A 24390-nucleotide genomic window follows, 5' to 3' on the forward strand; every position below is an offset into this window, starting at 1 on the left:
CTGGAATATGAACAGTTCATCAGAACATATGCATCCACATTGGTTCTACATGTTTTCTAATGTTGTCTACCTGTTTCCCACTATCTATCATCTAGGTCTTTTCTTATTTCTTAGAAGGTAAGGGCCTTTTTAACCCATCTATAAGGTGTCCGTAATTGATGTTCCAGTTTCAAAATGCTGTAGAAAGACAACCACTGCTCAGAATGATATCAAATTTGAACAACATATAACTGATCTACATCTACATGGATACTCTGCAAATCACATTCAAGTGCCTGGCAGAGGGTTCATCGAACCATCTTCACAATTCTCTATTATTCCAATCTCATATAGCACGCGGAAAGAATAAACTCCTATATCTTTCCGTACGAGCTCTGATTTCACTTATTTTATTGTGGTGATCATTCCTCCCTATGTAGATCAGTGTCAACAAAATATTTCCCCATTTGGAGGAGAAAGTTGGTGACTGGAATTTTGTGAGAAGATTCCATTGCAATGACAAATACCTTTCTTTTAATGATTTTCAGCCCAAATCCTTTATCATTTCTGTGATGCTCTCTCCCATATTTCGTGATAATACAAAACGTGCTGCCTTTCTTTGAACTTTTTTGATGTATTCCATCAGTCCTATTTGATAAGGATCCCACACCGCACAGCAGTATTCTAAACGTGGATGGACAAATGTAGTGTAGGCAGTCTCCTTAGTAGGTCTGTTACATTATCTACATGTCCTGCCAATAAAACACAGTCTTTGGTTAGCCTTCTCCACAACATTTTTTATGTGTTCCTTCCAATTTAAGTTGCTCGTTATTGTAATACCTAGGTATTTAGCTGAATTTACAGCTTTTAGATTAGACTGATTCATCATGTAACCAAAGTTTAACGAGTTCCTTTTAGCACTCATGAGGATGACCTCACACTTTTCATTATTTAGGGTCAACTGCCACTTTTTGCACCATTCAGATATCTTTTCTAAATTGTTTTGCAGTTTGTTTTGATCTTCTGATGACTTTATTAGTCAATAAATGACAGCGTCATCTGCAAACAACTGAAGACAGCTGCTCAGATTGTCTCCAAATTATTTATGTAGATAAGGAACAGCAAAGGGCTTATAACACTACCTTGGGGAATGCCAGAAATCACTTCTGTTTTACTTGATGACTTTCCGTTGGTTACTACGAACTGTGACCTCTCTGACAGGAAATCACAAAGCCGGTCACATAACTGAGATGATATTCCATAAGCATGCAATTTCACTATGGGCCGCTTGTGTGTTACAGGTCAAAAGCCTTCCAGAAATCCAAAAACACAGAATCAATCTTAAATACCTTGTGAATAGTGGTCAACACTTCATGTGAATAAAGAGCTAGTTGTGTTTAACAGGAACGATGTTTTCTAAACCCATGTTGACTGTGTGTCAATAGACTGTTTTCTTCGAGGTAATTCATAATGTTGGAAGACAATATATGTTCTAAAATCCTGCTGCATATCGACATTAACAAAATGGGCATGTAATTTAGTGGATTACTCCTACTCCCTTTCTTGAATATTGGTGTGACCTGTGCAACTTTCCAGTCTTTGGGTACGTATCTTTTGTCGAGCGAATGTTTGTATATGATTGTTAAGTATGGAGCTAATGCATCAGCGTACTATGAAAGGAAACTAATTGGTATACAGTCTGGACCAGAAGACTTGCTTTTATTAAGTGATTTAAGTTGCTTCACTACTCCAAGGATATTTACTTCTATATTACTCATGTTGGCAGCTGTTCTCGATTTGAATTCTGGAATATTTACTTCATCTTCTTTTGTGAAGGCATTTCGAAAGGCAGTGTTTCGTAATTCTGCTTTGGCAGCACTGTCTTCAATAGTATCTCCATTGCTATCGTGCAGAGAAGGTATTGCTTGTTTCTTGCCGCTAACATACTTCACATATGACCAGAATCAGCTTGGGGATTTTGCATTTGTTTAAATTTGGCATGTTTGTTTTGTTGTTCCTGCAACAGTGTTCTAACCCGTTTTGTGTACCAAGAAGGATCAGGTCCGTCATTTGTTAATTTATTTGGTATAAATCTCTCAATTGCTGCCAATACTATTTCTTTGAATTTAAGCCACATCTGGTCTACACTTATATTATTAATTTAGAATGAGTGGAGACTGTCTCTTAGGAAGGCATCAAATGAATTTTTATCTGCATTTTTGAATAGGTATATTTTTTGATTATTTTTCTGGGATTTGGGGATTACAATACTCAATCTCACTATGAGAACTCTGTGTTCACTAATCCTGAATCAGTTTTGATGCTCGTTATTAACTCAAATTTATTTGTTGCTAAGAGGTCAAGTGTGTTTCCACAAGGGGAAAAAGTCAAGGAACAAAAAAATTAATGAAAATTTGCCCAACAGAGGGCCCTGTAAGCATCAAAACATGCACACCAACAGACTCGCAGAACATGACTGTTCCTCAGTTTGCATCCAAGACACCAAACAAGACTGTCTCCATGAAGACTCACACACTGCATGTACAGCTCTTTTACAAGAAAAGTGACTGTGCACCAGTAGTCCTGCAGAAGTCCTGGACACTAAAGAGTATGAAAAAAAAAGGCATTGATCTGATGCCCACTAATGGTCTGGAGAAAATGATAACAAAATTCTAAAACAAAGGTTCAATACCAGAGAAGGAAAGTTGCTACTCACCATATAGCAGAGATGCTGAGTCACAATAGGCTATATGGTGAGTAGCAACTTTCCTTCTCTGGTATTGTTACATTCCATCCTGGATTCTCCATTGTTTGATTAAAACACAGGTTCTTTTGAAGTGCAATGTGGCAGAGCGGAAACAGCTGCTGATCAGCCATGTCTCAAAGATACAGCCACAGCATTGCAGGAGGAGTCAAAATGTGGTGTGCACACATGCAGTGCATGGGGAATTGCCCAAACATTGGACATGCCTGTAAAATGTAAATGTCGAGTGACTAGGGCCTCCTGTCAGGTAGATCGTTTGCCGCGTACAAGTATTTCAATTTGATGCCACTTCGGCCACTTGCACGTCGATGGGGATGAAATGATGACGATTATGACAACACAACACCCAGTCCCTGAGCAGAGAAAATCTCCGACCCAGCCGGGAATTGAACACGGGCCCTTAGGATCCTATGAAACATCAAGCATTTTTATCCATACAAAATCACCTACATTCAGGAGTTGCTTCCTCCTCACCTGCCAGCAAGAAAACATTCAGTACGGAATTTCTTACTCTCATGTAAGTGGACAATGAACAGCCATGGAACATTCTGTGAACAAGCAAAGCTCATTTCCTTCTCCAAAGACATGTCAGTATGCAGAGATGGAGAATATGGGCCACAGAAAATCCACACACACATCAACTGGTACCACTTCATTCTGCAAAGGTGACTGTGTTGTGCAAGTTGATGGCTTCATTTATTGTAGGGCCACATTTTTTTGAGGAGACAAGTTCTTTGGGTCCTGTTAGCTGTACCATCACTGGTTAACACCATGAGAGCCTTTTGCACACCAATGTCAATCGAACCCTTCAACAGTATGGCTATGTGGGTAGGAGTTTTATATGTGAGATAGCAGTCCTCCACACATTGCACAACCTGTAAAGCCAATGCTACAGAGGCATTTCGGAAATGCTAGAATTATCAACCGTCATTTCCCTAGAGCCTTTTGATCCACATCACCTGATCGTAAACTGTGTGACTTCTGGCTGTGGGGTTATCTGAAAGATGTTGAGTTCACTGTTCCAATTGCAAATGTAGTTGAACTGAAGGCACTGCAGCAACTCATTCTGAATGTAAGTCCTGAGACACTCCAATTTGTTGTGGAACATGCTGTTTCTCTATTTCAACTTGTGGCAAAAACAGTGGACAGCATATTGGACATGTCCTGCACCAGTCTCATGACAATTAGAAGCTGATGTCCTTCTGTTTTTATGCAGTTTTAGGCCACAGAACCATTAAAAACCAATGTCATTTTGCGTTTTATGTAGTTTTTGGCCTCACAATACTTAAAAACCAATTTTTCCCATCCAATACACTACAGCCTTGCCATGGCGGATCAGCTTGCCAAACAATGCCACAACTGTTGACTGCCAATTTGTGCAGTTGTGCACACTGAACAGTATGTATGGTGTAATGCGCAACTCAAAACATAGTCAATAAAAACCTGTTATGGAGTCACCATGTGGACAACATACTGGGCCGACTGAATAGCCTCGTATATATTATGAATATCTTGTATAGTATTACTGATTTAGCTGTAAGAAAAACTGTATATAATGCATATTTTGTTTCAGTCATTAGGTATAGTATAATTTTCTGGGGGTCTGAAAAAACAAATTTACTTAGAGCTTTTAGACTACAAAAAAGAATCATGCGAGCAATGGTGGGAGCAAAACCAAAGCAACACTGCAAACCTTTATTTGTAAAACTAGATCTAATGAGCATTCCAGGCATATACATCTATGAAACTCTCACTTTCATGAAAAGAAACCCACAACTTTTTGAGGGCAACCTCTTCTTGCATCAATATGATACTAGACATAGAATGAGTTACATGTTACCTACCCACCGTTTAAAATCATATGAAAAAATCCCATACTATACGGGCATGAAATTTGTAAATAAAATATGGAAAGATATGGATGACCCAAATGTAAAAGGTACCAAAAGAGACCTGGAAAAATATCTGAAAGATAAATGTTACTATAGTGTAGAAGATTTCATGAATGGTGACAATGCATTATAATTGTAATTAAAATACCTCTTTGAAAATGTTACACCATATATATTATTAGTTTATTGTCTATTTTTAGTATTGTTATATATAGTGTAAAACTGACAAGTCACCTATGTCACAATCTTTGATTGTATAAGGCATGTTATGTGATAATAAAAATTGAATTGAATTGAATTGAATTGAATAGCTGTCGTGTTGCAATTCATCCGTCATTTGTAGCCAACCCCATTTATGTTAGGATGTTTACAGTACCATCTATTTCTAAAAAATTTCACCCACCCACCCTCCCCCCATCCACCTACCAAGCCAAATAATGACATGCATATTAGTCATTGCAACACCACATTGTGCCAAACAGGTGTATATCATGCAGTAACAAAATTATAAAAGTCTTTCTGAACTACACACCTTTAAAAATTTTGTGACCTCCTACCTACCTACCACAACAATGCTTTTATTCAGTCTCCCAGTATCTCATGCATCAAAACACGTAATTCAAACAATGGGAAACCCATAACTCAATAATGACAATGTTATGAAAAGGACAGATTGCTACTAACCGTATAGCAGAGATCCCAAGTCACAGATAGGTGCAACAAATAGACAGTGAAACAACACACACACACACACACACACACACACACACACACACACACACACACACACACACACACGCGCACACATGCAAATGCAATTCACACAAGCATGACCACAGTCTCCAGCGACCGAGGCCAGATTGTGGATATTCCATTGTTTTATTCTGATAACATTTTAACCATTTTGTGGCAATAACCGAAGGATCAAATGATGAGGACAGAATGATATAACAACATAATAATCAATAATGATATTACTGTATTTAGAAACATGTGGTTAAATATCTATCAGCTTTCATGATTTCAGTTCAGCTATCATTTAGCATTCTTATTTACTTGCTGCTGTCAGTAACATTAAGGACAGTATTGGCTATGATGGAATCATCTACCATAACAATGTTCCCACTGCCGTAAGTGGTAATCTTTCCCTCCTACATGTGTCGTTCATGTTTTAAATTTACAAGCTCTGTTCAGCTATGTATCACTATCATTTTCAACATTTTTTGCTATACTCATCTCTCAACAAGCATTACATTTAGCCTTTAGTGGAATCTGCAGTTCTCTGTTGATGTTTTATACCTGATGTTATCTGCTCTCAGACAACATTACACACTCATAAGAGATCACATTTCCTACAGCTGAGTTTTGTAATTACTGGTAATTTTTATTCCAAATAACATAGTTAGGAATATTTTCTTAGAAAAAAAAATCATGTTCTATCATATGTGGTATGCCAACGAAGAGCATGATTGTTTTAACATTATTCCATAGCACAAACTGTCTACCCATACTATCCAAATTTATACAGTGTGTTGAAAGTTCCAAATGCTACTGCATGTAGTGTTGGCAGATGGAAACTTCTTGATAATTCAATGAATATACTTAAAGTCTATTATAATTCATGAGGAATCTGTAAAAATTGCAACAAACTGTGTGATAACAACTGCATCTCTCACTGTAAAAATACAAAAAGCAGACAAAGAACCTAGAATGATGATGAAAAATTAGAATACAGATATAGCATGTACATGCACTTAAATGGAAGCAGAAAATCTCACATAAGCTAAGAACTTGAGCAGTTGATCAATACCCCACATGAATGTGTCCAGGTCCCCAGACTCTTCATCAAGGAACTGATATGACCTCAAACTGTAAAACAGTTGATTGCAACACCCACCTCACATGTCCTCTACCCAAGAAAGGATAGCAAACAGCCTGTTCACTGAACATGAAAATAAACACAGATCAATCATAATCTACAACAGTAACCAAACAAGGGTAGCTCCTAGGATGAAGAAACACTGGAACTGGATCAGTAGCAACCACTCTGGGAATGTGTCTGAGACACAGGAGAGCAGCAGCTTGACAAGAAGATATTTAATGGCACCATGTCAGGAAATTGAGACCTTGGAAGAATACATAAATGAAATCATATATCCTAGTTACAATGCAGAAATGTTGCCAGTAATTCAAATATACTTCAAAGAGAAATGTCGTTTCAGTACTACAGCCAGATAATAATTGCTGTAATAGAGTAGATGCATGGGAGTGAGTGTAGTGCATAGTGCATCAAGGAGAAGACAGTGCGTATTGATAATGCAAATGAACATATAATTTGTATGTATATTTGAAGGTTTCAGATGAAGGAAAATATTTGATAACTTCATAATAACAATACGATGGCTATCTGAAGCAGTAAAATATTGTGTATTGATTCAAATACACTACATGCTGCAAAAATTGCAACACAATGAAGACAATATGCAACAAACATTAAATTGCCATGAAGAGTACTGAATGCTTGGATATTCCTACGATTAGTACTTAAGCACAACCCCACTAACTGTGTAACAGTAATGCCACCTGTATTCTGTATATAAGGGAAAATTACAGAACAGGTTTCCCATTTAGAAATTGTGCATGAATATTGCTTGTTTGAGAGAAGATTATATTTTTCCTCATATAAGAAAGAGAAACATCTACCAGGAAGTTCCATAATTTGACAGTTGTAGGATCATGGCCTATCAAGGCAGCAGTTTATTGTTCCATGATATTGTTGGTCACATTGCTCAGGATTCTGTGACTCAAAAGCAATGGAATCAATGAGTTCAGGAGGGCCATACTAAACACATGCAGGATCTCAGTGGTCCCACATCCCTAGTGCCTGAGAGGGCAGGCATATTGTTTGCTTGGTCATGGAGGAGCATACAGCCACATTATGCACCTTGTGGAAGGAAATTGGCTTCTATGCTTGCAGCAAGATAAGTATCTGTATGAACAATGCGATGATGTTTGGAACACCATGGACTTTCAGCATGACAACTACTGTTGCGGTTTCCCTTGATGCAGCAGCAGACAGAGGCACACCGACAGTTGACATTGGTGTACCCAACAACAACTCTGGACACCACACTATTTTCTTCAGATAAGTTCCAGTTCTCTGTATGGCATCACACTGGACATATCCACATGGGAAGGTTCCAAGGAGAATGAACATTGCCAGAGTGCATTCATCATAATTGTATGGGTCCAGCAGCTGGTGTGATGGTATGGGGTGCCACTGGTTATACAACATAATCACATTACTTCACATAGCTGATAATTTGTACAGCAGCCATTACATTTATAACATGTTAATGTGAGTGGCTGTGCCTTATCTTCGAGAGCTTCACAACATTATCTTTCAACAAGATAATGCAAGACTCCACATAGCCCCTGGTGACTTGAGCTGCCTCACTGCAGTGACTGTTCAATTGTTGCTCTGGCCAGCACATTCTGCAGCTCTTTCACCCACTGAAAACATCTGGTTATGGATTGCCGAAAAACTCACACCACCACTTATGAGCCACTATGATCAATTAACCTTGGCATTGAGGTGATGTAGCATGGAATGATGTACCTATATAGAACATATCTCTTTGTCAGAAAAGTTCCAGGACAGTTTTTTTTTTAATTTCTGAGTTTGTAGTACTAAACAGAAACAATTGTTGTTTTGTGTTATCTTTTTGAGTGTGCTCCCTTGAAATGACCTTAGCCGTGTTTTTGCGCAAACTCACTGGGTAGCAGATCTATGCTTAGCAACACACTGTTTGGGCTCTTGGTGAATTACAGTGACATAATGGATCCCATTTGTGAGCAAAGCTCATGAGAAACACGGACAATGATTAAACAAGCATATGCAGTAAGGCACTTTCAAGTAGTCATGTTTTGGATTGGTACAATAGGTTTCACGAAGGCAGAGATTCAGTGCAAGATGATCTCAGAGCTGGTTGTCCATATACAGCACATACCAATGCAAATGTGGAGCACGTAAGGTAGTTATTGCAAGAAGACCATCCTGTAACTATGCTTGTGATGTCAGAAGATGTTAATGCAAAACTCATCCCTCACACACTAACAAATGAACAGAAAGAGAAAAGATGAAGAATTTCTGCTGAACTACTGGATAGAGCCAGACATGATCCCACATTTCTGTCAATGATTATTGCTGGGGACAAAAGCCGGTTCTACCAGTATTACACTCACTGGAAGTGTCAAAGGGCTGAATGGTGGAGTCTGGATCACCAGGCTTGAAAAAAGTCAAACAACAACCTTCAAGAATAGAGACAACGCTGATCACATTGTTTGACATGGAGTAGTAAAGTATTAGTGCACCATGAGTATGTTCCTCCACGTCAAACAGTGAACCAAACTGTTTACAATGAAGTTTTGAAATGTTTGTGACAAACAACTAAACATTGCCACCATGATTTGTGGCATTCTCAGAACTGGTTCTTATTGCATGACAATGTAAGATCCCGTATCATACTGCTTTATCTGTTACTGTGTATCTGGCCGGACATTCCATTATTGCCATCCTACAGCCGACATATTCATCCAACCTAACCCTTGCAATATTTTTCTTGTTTCCATGAGTGAAAAGGCGACTGGAAAGAAAGCTTCATCAGGATATCACAGACTCCAACGAGATGTGACAAAGGAGCTTACAATCATCATTGTTGAAAATTTCCCTATTTGCTTCCAAGACCACCAGAAACGTTGGTAACTATGTATAGACAGCAAAGGTGATTGCTTCAAAAGGAGCTACGTTCATGACTTGGTAAGTGCAATTATCTACTTTAAAAAAAAATTAAAATGTCCTGGAACTTTTTTGGAAAGGGTGTACAAGTTCAGTTTAACCCAGTGCCCAGCTGAGTCTGAGCCATTGTTGGTACCAGATGAAACCGCTCTGTGTAGTAATTTTACATCCTGCACAACCCCCAAAACACTTACAAATTAATCATCTGTTCTTCATACCATATTGTATATGCACAATAAGTAGCACTTTGTTATTTGCTATCCTTCAGGGTGTTGCACTTGTAATTGCCAGCAGTACAGAAAGGAATTTTGGAAGCAAAGAGTGGAGTCAGCCAATCAAGGCTGAGAAATTTTACAACCTGTCAAATGAAAGGTCCCAACAACTATTGCCTAAGTCTTAGTCAAAGATGTAATTATGCAAGGTGAGATAGATGTAAAGGTCCAGTCTAAACTAGAATTTATGATACACAGACGTAAGGTCAATGAAACTGGAATAGTTGGTATGATGTTAAGTAGAAACTTCCCAATAGTTATCCAAATGACCAGCAATGAATTATATTGTTGACAACTTCCATTATTTTCCTTGGATGATACTGTGCACCAGGAGTACAGAATACAAAAAGATTCCAAATTTTACAACGCAGTAGGGTTAGAAACTTTGGGATGGAATGTTGCCACAAACTTCCAAGATCAAAACATACCTTGTATCTATAATGTGGTCTGGAATGGAAGCAGCGACACATGCTGGACCAAACAATAACCCTCTCCAGGCAACAGAAATGATGTTCCTTCATTACTGCCTACAAAAGACAAAAACCAAATACTGTAAGGAATGGGAATATCCAACAACACCTAACGACTGGAAAGTAGCCAGCTGGTGACTCTCACACTGAAGTAACATTGATGGTATGGTCAAATGAAAGAGAAAAGCTCCTCATAGGACCCATCATCTAGGCTTTAACGAGAATGACTCCAGGAAGATTCTACAAGGCAATGTTAATGATGCCCACAAAAAAAAAAAAAAAAAAAAATGATCTTCAAGGACCTGAGAATTAGAGGTGGCATCGTATGTACAAACACAACAATAGGACCCATCATCTAGGCTTTAACGAGAATGACTCCAGGAAGATTCTACAAGGCAATGTTAATGATGCCCACAAAAAAAAAAATGATCTTCAAGGACCTGAGAATTAGAGGTTGCATCAAATGTACAAACACAACTGATGACTGGGCAAGACAAAATGTAGAAAAATCCCAATAAGTTGACTTGATGGAAGAAATGATGATGGCTATTATTTTCAGATGCAATTACAGCAACATTAATACAACAAAAATGCACTAATTTTAAACTTCTTTATTGCTATGAAGTGCTATGTAGAATTGTCTTAAAGATTGATCTACCTGATTTTAGTACCTTTTAAGTAATCAATAGGGTCCCTCTACTGCAACAATCAAACAAATTAAATCACCTATATTTTATTGCCTACCTAAAACCACAATAGCATGACACCGCTGTCACGGATTTAACACTTCTGATTCATCAATGAGCAGATTACTGAAACGTTTTGTAAGTTTTCTGAAACCTCGTTCAAGTCAATTTTGAAACATCTTCAAATACATTGTACCAAATGTTAAGATTTTTTCTGAACACATGGAGCACAGAAGAATGGTTGCTTAAATGCCTCTGTGCATGCTGTAATCAGTCTAATCTTGTCTTTGTGGTCCCTACAGAGTGAGGTATAGGGGCTGTAGTATAGGCTGCCCAAGATTCCTCACACAATGCTGGTTCTTGAAACTTTGTAAGTTGACTTTCAGGGAATACCTGGTGTCTATCTTCAAATGCCTGCCAGTTCAGATGTTTTCAGCATTTCCTCAATGTTCTCCCATAGATCAAACAAATGTGTGACCATTTGTGATGCCGTTTATGTATGTGTTCAGTATCCCCTATTGGGTCAAGAATTTGAATAACTTTCTCATCTGACTTCAGCATTTACATCCTTTTCAAAATTGGTTCAGTCCTAAGCCTATCTCCATTAAAGGTTCCACTGATTTGCCCTCTATGTCTCCTGAATTCAGCATCATGTAATTATTCAAGCATATATTAATGACTTCATTTATAAATAACATTCTCAATAAAGGTGGTGTGCAGCTCAGTTCTTGTGAAGAGATAGATTACACAGCAGTGTAAGATTAATTTGTATAGAAATGGGAATGGTGATAATGGTAACATAAGGCAAATATTTAAGGATGGTGCCAGCAACAACATGGGAATCTAAATACCTGACAATGGCTGACAAATTAGCCACACCTTCTGCATATTTAAGTATCTGTTATGGCTCCTAATCTGAGAAAATAATATTGACTCTGATAGCTGATAGGTACATCAGCATTCCTGAAAATGAAGTCTCTATGCATGAACGGTAGAGCTACATAATAGGCAAACAATAAATACAAAATTGGAGAAAGCACAAAATGATATTGATATTTTATAACATACCTGTCTATTTTTCTTCTGGGAACGAATTATATATATTGGTTTGGCCAGAAGAAGCCACGGAATGCAAAGGAGTGCCACAAGTACCATGACTGCCTGTACCATTCTTTGGTTATTGAAAAGGTATGGATCACAGCAGTCTTCACCTTCACTATTACACAATGCATCAGATTCCTTGAAAAGGAGCATATTGATGAATGTGATGAGCACATTTGGTGCACAATGTTCACTTGTCAACAGTTCTGTAAGTAGACAGTTGTATTACATGAATGTTTTGTTGAACAGAGAGAAGGAAAGTAACTATCAAAAGTATAAAAATATATGTATTTATATTAACTACAGTCTCTGTTCCATAAATTCACAGAGAAAAATTCCTCACAAATGTGGAACAGATCAGAAAAACAAATTAGAGATACACATTTTAGATAAGAGTATAGATGTTTACAATTAATGTTTAGTCTATAGAAACCATCTGAAAAAGTGGAACAAGACAAAAAAATTATAAATTAACACAGTGATTATTGTTAACAAACAAATATATATTTACCAAGCAGTGGTAGAACACACACATAAAACAAGATTGTAATTAGGTAAGCTTTCAGAGTCAGTGGCTCCTTCTTCAGCCAGAAGGGCAAGGCAATTGAATTGGTCTTTCCTTCTCATCCTGTGCAGTAAGTCTCCCCTGATCTGCGGTTCTGGGTGACTTTCCCGAAATCTACAATCTACCCCTTTTCCTTGACTCCTCTTCCTTCCCCTTCAACCATTCCGTCTGAAGAAGAAGCCACTGGCTTCAAGAGCTTGCCCAATTACAACCTTGTTTTATGTGTTTGTTCTGTTGCCTCTTGATGAGTAGATTTTTTATCTCTCCAGTTAAATTATTTTGTCAAAAATTGTTATATTACAACTGTATATTTAGTATCCCCCCCACTGGACATCAATACAGACACAGATGAAGTGGCATGGGTATTATGTCGGAGTAGAGCAGAATGCTGTCACTGATGGCCGGCATGCAGTGTGGTATGTACAGAACTGCTGATGCTGGGAGAAGAACAGAATGCTGTCACAGGTGGCAGGCACAAAGTGTGGCGTGGGCAGAACTGTTAACTCTGTTGTATGCTTGGTGGAGTGGGATTGACCGGCCCAGTTCCTTTGTAATGCTGAGATCATCTGACATGGATCTGGCTTTAGCATCATGCTGTGCTCTGGGTTCCACATGCTAGTCGTTTCAGTCATTCACACTAATCATATTTTATTTTCCTCTCCATGCCAGTCTCTGTGTGGTTTCATATTCTCTGCTCTCTTGTATATGGATGCTTGTCGAGTTTTCTAGAATGGTGACATTTGTATCACCAGTACGGTTTGTAGCATTGTCATGGATGTGCAGATATGATAAAAGTGGCAATGTGGGCATTCCTACATGTGTAACACATTTACTTTGTTTTGCAGTGTTCATCTGTGGTCACCAGGACTGGCATTTTTGTTATGCTGGCAGGAATAGTTGGACCTCCACAAGGAACAACAAAAGCTGCAACAGGAGCAGGTGCAGGAGATGCTCAAACAGAACATGGAATTGTTCTGGTCTCAGTCATTGCTGATCAGGTGTCTGAAGAGAAGTCTGCTTCCCTGCCCCCAAAAGCTACTCACCAGTTTCAGTAAGTCTGTAGAAATGTGGGAGAATTACCTGAACTGGGTGTTGCTGCACTGTCAGGTAAGGCATATCACTGGTCCAGATGATATTGCCACCTTGTCACTGTCCAGTAGTATAGGGTAGTATGAAATCATACAAAATTTGAAGCCCTCTGCTGAGCCCAACTTTGAGGAACTCTTTTGGTTGCTCATGCAGTATTTTGGAAATCAAACCCATGGGCTGGTGGAACAGTTGCAGTTTAACAAGTACCACAAGCACCCTGGGCAGTCATATGTGGACTGTATCACCAAACCTAAAGGTCTCTTGTGAAAGACCAACTAATTAGGGACTTGATTGTCCAATAAGCACTGACCCCAAGGTTCAAACTAGAGCATTGTTCTTGTCTGACCATCTTTTGCTTGAGTGGCTCAGATAACTGAATCACATGATCTTAAGGCAGAGGCAAGTGACAGACTTTCCAACAATTGGCAGGTGGTGAAGTTAGATTCATGTGGTAAACAGTATCTGGCACTCTGCGAGGTCTGCCACTAGCTTTCATGTGATAACATCACTGAAAATTCAAGCACGGTGATGTTATGATGCTGCTCTTCTTTGCCCATGGTGAGCTCAGTGGGTACATGCAAGTCAAAGAATTGTGGTCTCAATTCACAAGTTTTTCTAGGCTCTTGGCACTGTCCTCCTGGCTCCACTCAGTGAGCAAGCTGGCAGTCCTGCATCAGTTGTCATCTGGCACATTTCAAACAGTACTGCCTCTACGATGATACCATGCATGGGGTGTGCCAAAAAGTAGACCACTTAGCATTCATTTGTAACAGTAGGTAAGCCTCAGGACAATTGTTGATGGCCTCAGAGTTTCCCTGGTCTCAGAGGCCATCTCTGAAGCCATACAAGCATCACCCCACTAATTCTGGTGATGTACGGGTGATCAACTGAGTTTCTGGTAGACAAGGGGGCTATAGGTCAGTGTAATTATTTCGACACTACTGGCTCTTAGGCTGTCTTGCATTGCAAAGACTGCATGTGTCAAATAGTATCTTATAGTAAATAGAGTATTCCATCATGGAGTGTTATAAGAATGTGGAACGGCAACTTACACTGTTAGAGTGCTTAGCACTGTCAGAGTTGGCACAAAATATTTTTGTTCAAGATGGGTTTTGTGTTTTTGGATTTCAGATCATTGGTAAAGTCCATTTACTGCCCCAATCAGCCACCTTTCAGGATTGGGACCCTATACTAAGTGAGAATACATTGGGGCAGGTGGAAAATTTAGAGGCTTACATCTTCCTTAAAACATCAGCAATACCTAAATTTTGTTACCCTTACCCCATTCCCTTTGCCACACATGACAAGGTTAAAGCCAAGCTGCAGCATTGGCTGAAACTCAGCAATGTTTCTCACGTTTCACCTAGTCATTGGGTTCTGTGTCTAGAGGAGCTGTTGTTGATGTTGTCATGAGCTAATAATGGGTCACCCTTCTCTAACATTACCTTTTTTTTAATAGAAATAACCAATACCTTGTATGCTCTCAAATCTGGCATAGGTGAACATTCTCAGCTGTTTAATTAACTGAACTTCATATGATTTTGTATATCATGTGTTATGTTTCAAGCTAAAATATGTAAAAAGAAATTAATTTGTTAGTATTCTGTACGTACAGCTAAAATTACTCTTCTTTTAAAAATATTTGAAATTACAAAATTTGTGGCATGATTAAAATTCATATTATTAATTTCACAGTCTACTGTTAATTATTAAATTTATTACTGGACTCATTTACAAACTAATGATATATTTTAGCAAAGATTCTTCCTTGTCAGGAAAGTTTGTAAACTCTTTTGCTTTGTAAACACTTTGGAAATTTTAGTACCACAGAATGTAAGTAGTAATGGTGAGCAAGCCTCTGTTGGAAACACATGCATTTTCCTAAACTTGTCAACAACACTGTAATTTGTGGTGTGATAGAAGTGAAAATTGTTAAGTCATTGTGATTTAGAAGACTGGGATAAAATAAAAATATATTCATAGCAACAGGCAAATATTCATCAGTTATTTTGTCTTCAGGAACTCAGAATGTTAAATCAAAACTTCAGCTGCAAGAATGTACCCCTAGACACAACAAGACTTTGAGGCAACAACAACAACAATGAGATAATGAAGATAAATAAAAAGTTTTTTCTTTTGTGTATCTTACACCTCTTGAAGCTTTCTTAACTTTTTGGTGAGACATAGAACTTTAATGGTGATATGTGTCGGGGTAAGATTACGAAACCAATATTTTTCCTCTATCAGCTTGTGCAATAGACATATGGAGTTTCTCTCAGATGCTGCCTCTCAGCATTTCTTAGTGTTTAATACCCCCTTTGGGCTTTACCACTTCAAGTGTCTGCCTTCTGGAATTTTGTCTGCCTCAGAAATTAATCAAAGAAATTTGGAGCATTTGATTAAGGACATTCCCTGTTGTGTCAATTACCTCTACGATGTCTGGTTCATGAGCTCCATGCAAGAGGATCTCTTATTATGCTAAGCTTCTTCCATAGGCTGTGCATATCTGCCATCCTCGTAACTTGCTTCATCAAACCGACATCAAATTCATGTGTTGTTCAGACTGTAAGCAGTCTTTTCAATCTATCAAACTGTGTTTGTGCTCTGTTCCCTGTGTAGCACACCAACCATATTTGGTCAGAAATGTACAAATTAGGAAGTGGTTTGCAATAGCACTAGCTACAGGCAAGTACAGAAGCTATACCATATAAAATATAACACAGCTGTCACAACGTTGCAGAAGAGGATGGAAGCCTACCACACCAGTGTCCACCAAAATGTTTAGTATAGACCTATATGCTGCAAGGTATAGCAAGCACAGCTCAGAAATGTATAAACATATAAATACTTAGCCATTTTACACTAATATCTCTATCACTACGGGCCTGTGATGCTTGGGCACAATTCAGAACACTGTTCACAAACCGTAGTTCAACTCTGCATCAGAGCAGTCAGCCCTGAAATCAGAGAACTTGGAGCCACAACCACGTCAGGCAAGCACCAGCCCTGGGAAGAAACTTGCCTGCCTTTGACCCAGGGCAGGTCACTGCCATTACGTTACCTGCCTTCTGTCTGCTGGGCAGTGCAGGGTGTGAAAGCCACTCCATGACATATGCTGCAGACCTGATATTACCATTAGTGTAGGCAATTGTGTCACGAGACATTGCTCAGCCACTGCTGTGTTCTGTCAGTAATGTGGGACGACAACACACACATGGCAGCTGGATGTCCCAGCCATGCTGCTGCTTCCTGTACTGCAGGGCTATACTACAGCAATTTGGAATTTCAGCCTGCTTGATTGGCACTGCACAGTGTCCTCTTGCTCCAAAAATCTACAGGTTATTACAATTGGTGTCAGAAGTGGAACCATACAGCAAGGATTCCGCAATAGAATGTTGGCTAATGGATAATGTTTTTGAATGCTTATACTCTAAAGAAGACAAAGATTTTTTTTGCAAAATAACAAGGGCCATATCAAGTTGTGGGAACTATGTCACCAAGATCCAGTTGCCTGTGAGGACAACAATTGTACAAGTGGAATATTTGATACCGTTTCATGGGAGTCCAGAAGTTATTCCAGGAATTGTGGGGTTGGAACAAAGGGAAAATGTGGAAAAGAAGGGGCAGAGGAGCAAGCAGGAAGTGTTGGATGAACCAGTGGGAAGAAGATTGTATGTGTGGAGACCTCTAAGATAAAACTAAATTTATATTTTGTGCTTGTTAGGTATAAGTATAGAATAATGTATAATGTAGGTGGGATGAACTGATACGGAATGAGGTGAGATGATTAGAGGAAGCATTAAACAGTTTCTGGCAGGCTGCTGAGAATCATGCAGCTTTCTAGCCACATATCAGGTGATACCCATGAACAGCTGCAGTCCAGTGGATCATTTGCATGGGTGCCAGCAGCAGGGCCTATTGCATTTCTTACACACCAAGTTACATGCTCCAGAATGTAGCAGCCCATTAGCCCATTCCATTTTCCTTGCAGGGCTGCCATTTGGGCCTTGTGTTTCAGCTGGCATCAAGTGTTGCTGCTGGGTGTTGTGGTGGGTCACAAATGGTGGCGTTTATTTGTGGTGGATGTTGGTCAGATGCAGCAGACCCGTCATTCCGATCAGTTCCATCCATGACTCACTGGCCCTCAATGCCTCCGTTTCTGTGCCAGGCAGGCAATGAGGTCCATTGTACTGTTTTCCAGTAAAAGTCTCAAAAACTGTGGCACCATGCACATCTGCTGCTTTCCCAACTACGCTCTCCCCTGTCCTCCTTTCGTCTGTGGAATAGGGTATCCAGTGGCAATCACTCCTGCGGCACCCAATGCCGAGCTCATAGACTTGGAAGCTGCATCCTCCTTTCCCCATTCAACTGTGTAGCAATCCTTGTCCCCACTGATGCAGACAGACCACTTGTTATGTCAGCCTTAGCAATTTTCTGCCATTCTGGTGGAGACAGCTGCATTGGTGTTGCCTACTTTGATGGTAGACCTCCTGCTGGATTTTGCAGTGGAAGTTGTGGCAGAAACCAGGCCATTTTTGTCCCTACTTTGTCTTTTCAGTGGAGAGAATCTTAGTATCCCCATTTGATATGGATGTTGATGAGCTGGCACGGATATTGCAGCAGAGTAGTGCGGAATGCTCTCACAGACTTTGCACACAATGTGCAATAAGGGCAGAACCACTGACCCTGTTGTTTACTTTCCACTGGCGATATGCTCAGCCAGTTCAATTCTACCACCATGACCAATTAACTCAAACATGGCTTCCACATCACTCCACGTTCTGAGTTACACATACTAGCTGTTTCAATCATTTGCACTGATCGCATTTTGTATTTTGACTGCCCATTGTGTTTCCTGGAATAATGACATTCATAATGCCAGGATAGTTTGTTGTGTTGTCACACATGTGTCAATAAAAAAGTATCATAACAAAGTGCATATAATAATTCCTAAACTATCAAAGTTACATATTATGCAACAAAAATGTATGGTATTTACTTGTACTGGTAGGATTACTGCAAATCATCAGCAAATACATCAATTAGTTCTGCTAAGAAATTTGTCAATGAAGCAACATGTGTTCCCCACCAATAAATTATACAGGTTCTTATTAAATCATAGGTAAAACATTTTGTGGTTTGTACCAAGTTACTGAAAATAGGTGTTTGTGAATAATGGAAATATTTTAGACCAAACTATGTTCATTAATTTTAGGCCTGCATCTAGATTGTTCTTATTCCTTGCACTGATTGTGTGAAATGAGCTTTTGAGTGAGTACTTGAGCAATTTTGCAGCACTTTCAGTGCCACCACAATATTATGATATACTTGAAAGGCTACTGTGGTACATGCAGTAAAATGCCACTGACAATTCATAGAAGACACTAACAGTAGTAATTTATTGCCTAATGGATAAGTACATTCTTCCTATATGTGTAAATTGTCTTATCAATATCCAAATGCCTTGGAAGTCCGAAGTGTGAAATAAGCAACATATTATGAGTGCCCAATATGTCTCTAACAATTCTGTGGCTTCCTGCAAAACTGGAATTAGATGGAAGAGTGATGAGAATTCTCTACCCTCTCACGTAACATTGTGATATCTTAAGCAACTGGAAATGTTCCAGTCATAAACAACTGGTCATAATAATAATGTATGCTCAGTTAGAAGACTGTCCACAAAAGGGTAGAGTTCAGGCTCTAAGAAAGTTACACAACAGGAAACACAATTACTCCTGAGCAAAAAATTTATTCTGGAAACAAACCTAGCCTGAGACTTGCTTCTGTCTGGAATAGACTTTCTTCCAGGAATGGTAGCCCAGTAAGATATGAAGGAAAGCTTGTGTGAATTTTGGAAAGTAGGAGACAAGAACTTTTAGGACTGAAACTGTAATTGTGATTCATGAATCATCATGGATAGCTTACTGAGTAAGAACAATCCCACAGAAGGTAGTGTGAGTCCCAAACTGGCTCAAAGTTTTAAACTGTAAGGAAGTTCACACCTTGGAAGGTTACTAAACTGATAATAACACTGTTCAATTGGCTTGATATTTCATGATAAACACTAGAATTTCTTAAAAATTTTACTTCTTCCAATGAAGTAAATATTCATGTTACGGATGTTTGTTCTCAAGGCTGCTTTTATGAAAACTTCTACAATAGCTATACATTACAGCTTCAAACGAACCTGGAATACCTACAAATGTTTCACTCTAGTTTACATGTCGGACATTACTAATGCTTTCTTGTACTGTTTACAGAAACTGGCACAAAGCCCCTAATGAGCAATTATAGATCTAACAGAGTTTTAGCTTTGTGTTGTAGGAAGTTCTTGCACTGTCATCAAGACTGACCTAACCCTTCATCACAATGATGGATCTGATAACTGCCTGCCCCACATGAAGTGCTATTCCTACTTAATTCAACATTTTATCTGTTGGTCATGTTCTATCTGGGATTTTTGCAAATACCACTCTAAAGACTTCCATATTACTGTTTCCCTCATGGTATTTAAACAATAGGTTGTTATGGGGATTGGATACACATATTTGACGAAACAATGAAGTGTTAATGATCTCTTTTTCTATTGTCTTCAAGAATACAAAGATACCCCTTACTGTGCATAGATGTTAAGAGACTGGTATCCATCGCAAAGTGACTTGCTACATATGTTTATTCGACTATGGCATCCACAAGTACCTGTGTATTCCTTCTTGGTAGTTGCTCAAGTAACATTCTTTTTAAGGCGTTTGTTTGTATGCTGAGCCTAAAGGCGTACGTATTGTTTCCCACAATAACCGACGGAGGGTGGAATTAAAAACATAGTTTGCACATGGCTTGTTCAGTGAGTAGTGATCCATGTTTCCTTCTTTCAATACCTCATCTTTTCCTATCCTGAGCAGAACTTTTAAACCTTTCTACATCTTTGAACTCTTATTACCCAAGTTCCTATCCTGAGCTTCATGCACAGATTATTCAGCCTTAGCACCCATGTGTGCTATATTCTATGTCCAGTTCCAATATATACCTTTGAACATGTACTACCTTTTACACTACTATTGAAAATGATCATTATTTTTTGTCTTTGCATCATTCAATAGCCTGGTGCCTAACTTGTCTGATGTGGAAGGTGCAACCATAACAAGCAGAAATAAATTCAGATCCTTGAACAAGTGATGGCTGCTAACAACTAAACTGGAGAAGGGGAAGAATATAGGTAAACTGTATATAGGATAAAAGAATCAAATAGTACAGACCACAAAGCAAAGAAAGGATCCGATAAAAGAGAAATATGTGTAGCTCAACTACTTAGGGAAAGCAAGTAATAAGATATACAAACTCTTTAGAAACATGGATTTAAGGTTTAAAGCCTCCACACCACAAAAGTTAGGCAACAATATTCTTACTGTTGCCAAGATAAGAAACAATGATTTATGGCAATCAGGTTGGTATAGGGATAAAATATAGGACGTGCTTGAAGACATAAATTCACTAAACTGGAAGGAGCTTTAGACTGTAGCACAGTAAAAGACCATATGGAAGGCACTATGTCCAAGAAATCTATGGATTGTGCTCACTTCAAGAATTTCAGAAATGACCCTGGAGGTAGAGTCTACAGAAAGCTTAACAGTACAGGGCAAAAAATAAACTATTTGATGTATTTGAAAAGCTACAAATATTTGCTGCAAAAGAAGAAAACCTGACTCACCGCTCAATGAACAAGATGGTATTAACTCCACCTTTTAGAGTTTAATGAGCTATAAAATGACAACATAAACATATCTAACAGAGAGGATATTTCATGAGTTTGGTATCTTTGGGCAACTGTGAATGTTGCCGTCAAATAAACATCTGACTTTTGAGTTTTACACTTAAGGAATGTTTCACTGGTGTCAGTATACTGAAATTAACGGTTTATAATCAGCTGTTTACAAGTTCATAGTTACAGTTTTTTAATTTCATGCATTTACAGATTTAGCAATGTTAGTATACTTGCACCTAGGAGATAATACATGTTACAGTGAGGAAATGTGTTACAACCATCTTGGACAAAAAAAGTATCTTAGTGTATAGCATTAAAAAATTAGTAAATTTGTGCAGTAAATAATTTTGTGTAACTGCAGTATTAACAAAACTATCAGTTTAATATAATCTGACACTTAAATATTCACCATGTAGTGTATGAGGGACAGTAGAAAAGTTTCTAGCCTGAGATAGTTACCACAATGTTTCGTACAAACAACACCACCTATTTTTATGGTGACCCTTTGTGTGTATGCAAATCAAATTTTGTGGCTCCAGCTCTGTAAATTTTGCCACTAGGATGTGTAGTATACTGTAGTGTAAGCAAAACGGTGAGTCAAGAACCGTGCTGTGATTGAATATCTTTATTTGAAGGGAATTATGCCCAAGGAAATTGCAGAGGACATGCGGAACACACTTAAGGACAGTGCTCTGTCTTATGCAACAGTGAAAAACTGTGCATCTGACTTAAAATGTGGAAGAACAAGTGCGGAAGATTGACCAAGGATTGGAAGGCCTGTCACCATTGCCACTGATGAAATAGTGACTGCAATTCATGATACGATTTTGCAGGATCATAGAACAATGTTTCAGCACATTGAAAGCACATTTGGAATCTCCCACAGGCATGCTCATGACATTGTTGTGGATATTCTGGGAATGTGTAAAGTTTCATCTCAATGCATCTCAAAAGACTTGAAAGGAGATCAGAGATGGGAGTGTGTGCAATGTTGGGAAGAAATCGTCCACCAATTTTAAGCGGATGAAGACAGCTTTCTTGAAAGGTATGTAACAATGAACGAAACATGGGTTCACTACTTTGGTCCTGAGACAGAATAACAGTCACAACAATGGAAATGTCTTTCATCCCCTCGCCCAAAAAAATTCCGGGTGCAACAATCAGCCAGTAAGGTGATGGCATCAGTCATCTGGCATGCTGAAGGGGTAATTATGGTGAATTACTTGCAAAACGGTGTAACTATCAATGCATCACACTGTTGCACCCTCCTGCACAATTTGAGAGAAGAGATAAATAAAAAAAAGGCATGGAAAATTGGTGTGTGGAGTACTTTTGCATCAGGAAACGCACCGGAGCACAAAGCCCTTGCAGCACTGGAAACTTGGTGTGAATGTGGATTCAAATTGTTACGTCATCCACAATATTCTCCAGATTTGGCTCCACCAAACTGTTTTCCTTTCCCAAACCTAAAAAAAATACCTCAAAGGACGACAATTTGACAATGATGATTCAGTGATTTATGCTGTGAACACTTGGATGGACTCGAAATGGAAGACCTTTTATGTAAATTGTTTGCAGAAGTTATCTGAGCATGCCCACAAGTGTTTTAGTGTACACAGGTATTATACTCAAAAATAAATTGGTATTATGAAACTTCTGTCACTTTTTATTTGTTAAGTTAGAAACTTTTCGACCCCCCCCCCCCCCGCCCCTCCCTCTTGTAGGTACTGAGTCGCACAAAGGCATAATGATAAAGATTGTGAAAATGTTAAAGCTTTGGGACAAAGTTCTTCTTCTGCAGTGGAAAACAGACCACAGACACACACACAACAGACACACAGAAAAACACACACACACAACTCACTAACACATGACTGCAGTCACAAGTTGCTCAGGTCACACTGCGAGCAGCTGCACATGATGGGATATGCAATCAGCTAGTGGGGGTAAGGAGAGACTGTAGCAATGAGGCGGAGGGATACCAGGGTAGGGGTGGAGGACAGTAAAGTGCTGCTTGTGGGAGCATAAAGGGGTGAAGTGGAGAAAGAGGGTAGGAAAGCTAGGTGCAGTAAGAAGAGAGGATAATGGGAAAGGAGAGAGGTTAAAAGATGTGGGTGCATTGGTGGAATAGAGGACTGTGTAGTTCTGGAATGGGAACAGGGAAGGGGCCAGAGGGTAAGGACAAAGACTAGTGAAGATTGAGGCCAGGTGGGTTATGGGAATGTAGGATATATTACAGTTCAGAAAAGCAGGTGTTGGTGGGAAGGATCCAGATGGCACAGGCTGTGACACAGGTAATGAAATGAAGAATGTTGTGTTGGGTGGCATCATCAGCAATTGGGTAGTCCAGCTGTTTCTTGGCAACAACTTGTTGGTGGCCATTCATGCTGACAGACACCTTGTTAGTTGTCATGCTCAAGTAGAATGCAGCACAATGGTTGGGGCTTAGCTTGTAGATCACTTGACTGGTTTCACAGATAGTCCTGCCTTTGATGGTATAGGTGATGCTTTTAATCAAACCTATCCCAGCAAAGGCAGGTCTACCTGTGAAATGTAGTATGTTAATTTAAATTATCATGTAGCTTGTGTACATCATGTAATCACAGTGACTGCTTAAATCATAAATTAATTTTGTTTATACCTTTTCCTGTAACATATGTATGAATAATGTGTTAAAAAGTGATTTCCTGGACCAAATAAATAGCTTGGTTCAGAGTGAAGTTATGTACTCTTCTGCAGATGTATTCAGCAAGCCCCCATCTAACACAAAGCATGAAACTGTAAATCCCTACCACTTGGAAAGGAAGCTAAAAACATACCTCATTAGCCACTATTTCAACAAATTATCTAAATATCTATATTCATGGGTTTAAAAGTAGCTGTGTTTATTGTTAAGTTGCATGACAGAAGTAATTTAATACAAACAGAACTCAGTATTTACAGCTGCATGTAACAAATGTCTTTGAAAAATGCCAATGCAGGCAAATAAATATTAAGCTTCCAACAGGAGAT

At 38.9% G+C, this 24390-nt stretch overlaps 1 protein-coding gene across 3 annotated transcripts in view; it reads right to left on the bottom strand.

The window, feature by feature from the left end:
- The window catches only part of LOC126262906 (V-type proton ATPase 116 kDa subunit a 1-like), a 253157-nt gene that overhangs the window by 21678 nt on the left and 207089 nt on the right, over positions 1 to 24390 (bottom strand). For all 3 annotated transcript variants that reach the window (XM_049959811.1, XM_049959812.1, XM_049959810.1), the window contains exon 13: positions 11930 to 12168. In XM_049959811.1, the coding sequence (XP_049815768.1) occupies positions 11930 to 12168 (239 nt within the window). The remainder of the gene's footprint in view (positions 1 to 11929; positions 12169 to 24390) is intronic.

This window comes from Schistocerca nitens, chromosome 6 (genome assembly GCF_023898315.1).
Source record: "Schistocerca nitens isolate TAMUIC-IGC-003100 chromosome 6, iqSchNite1.1, whole genome shotgun sequence".
Taxonomy (NCBI): Eukaryota; Metazoa; Arthropoda; class Insecta; order Orthoptera; family Acrididae; genus Schistocerca; species Schistocerca nitens.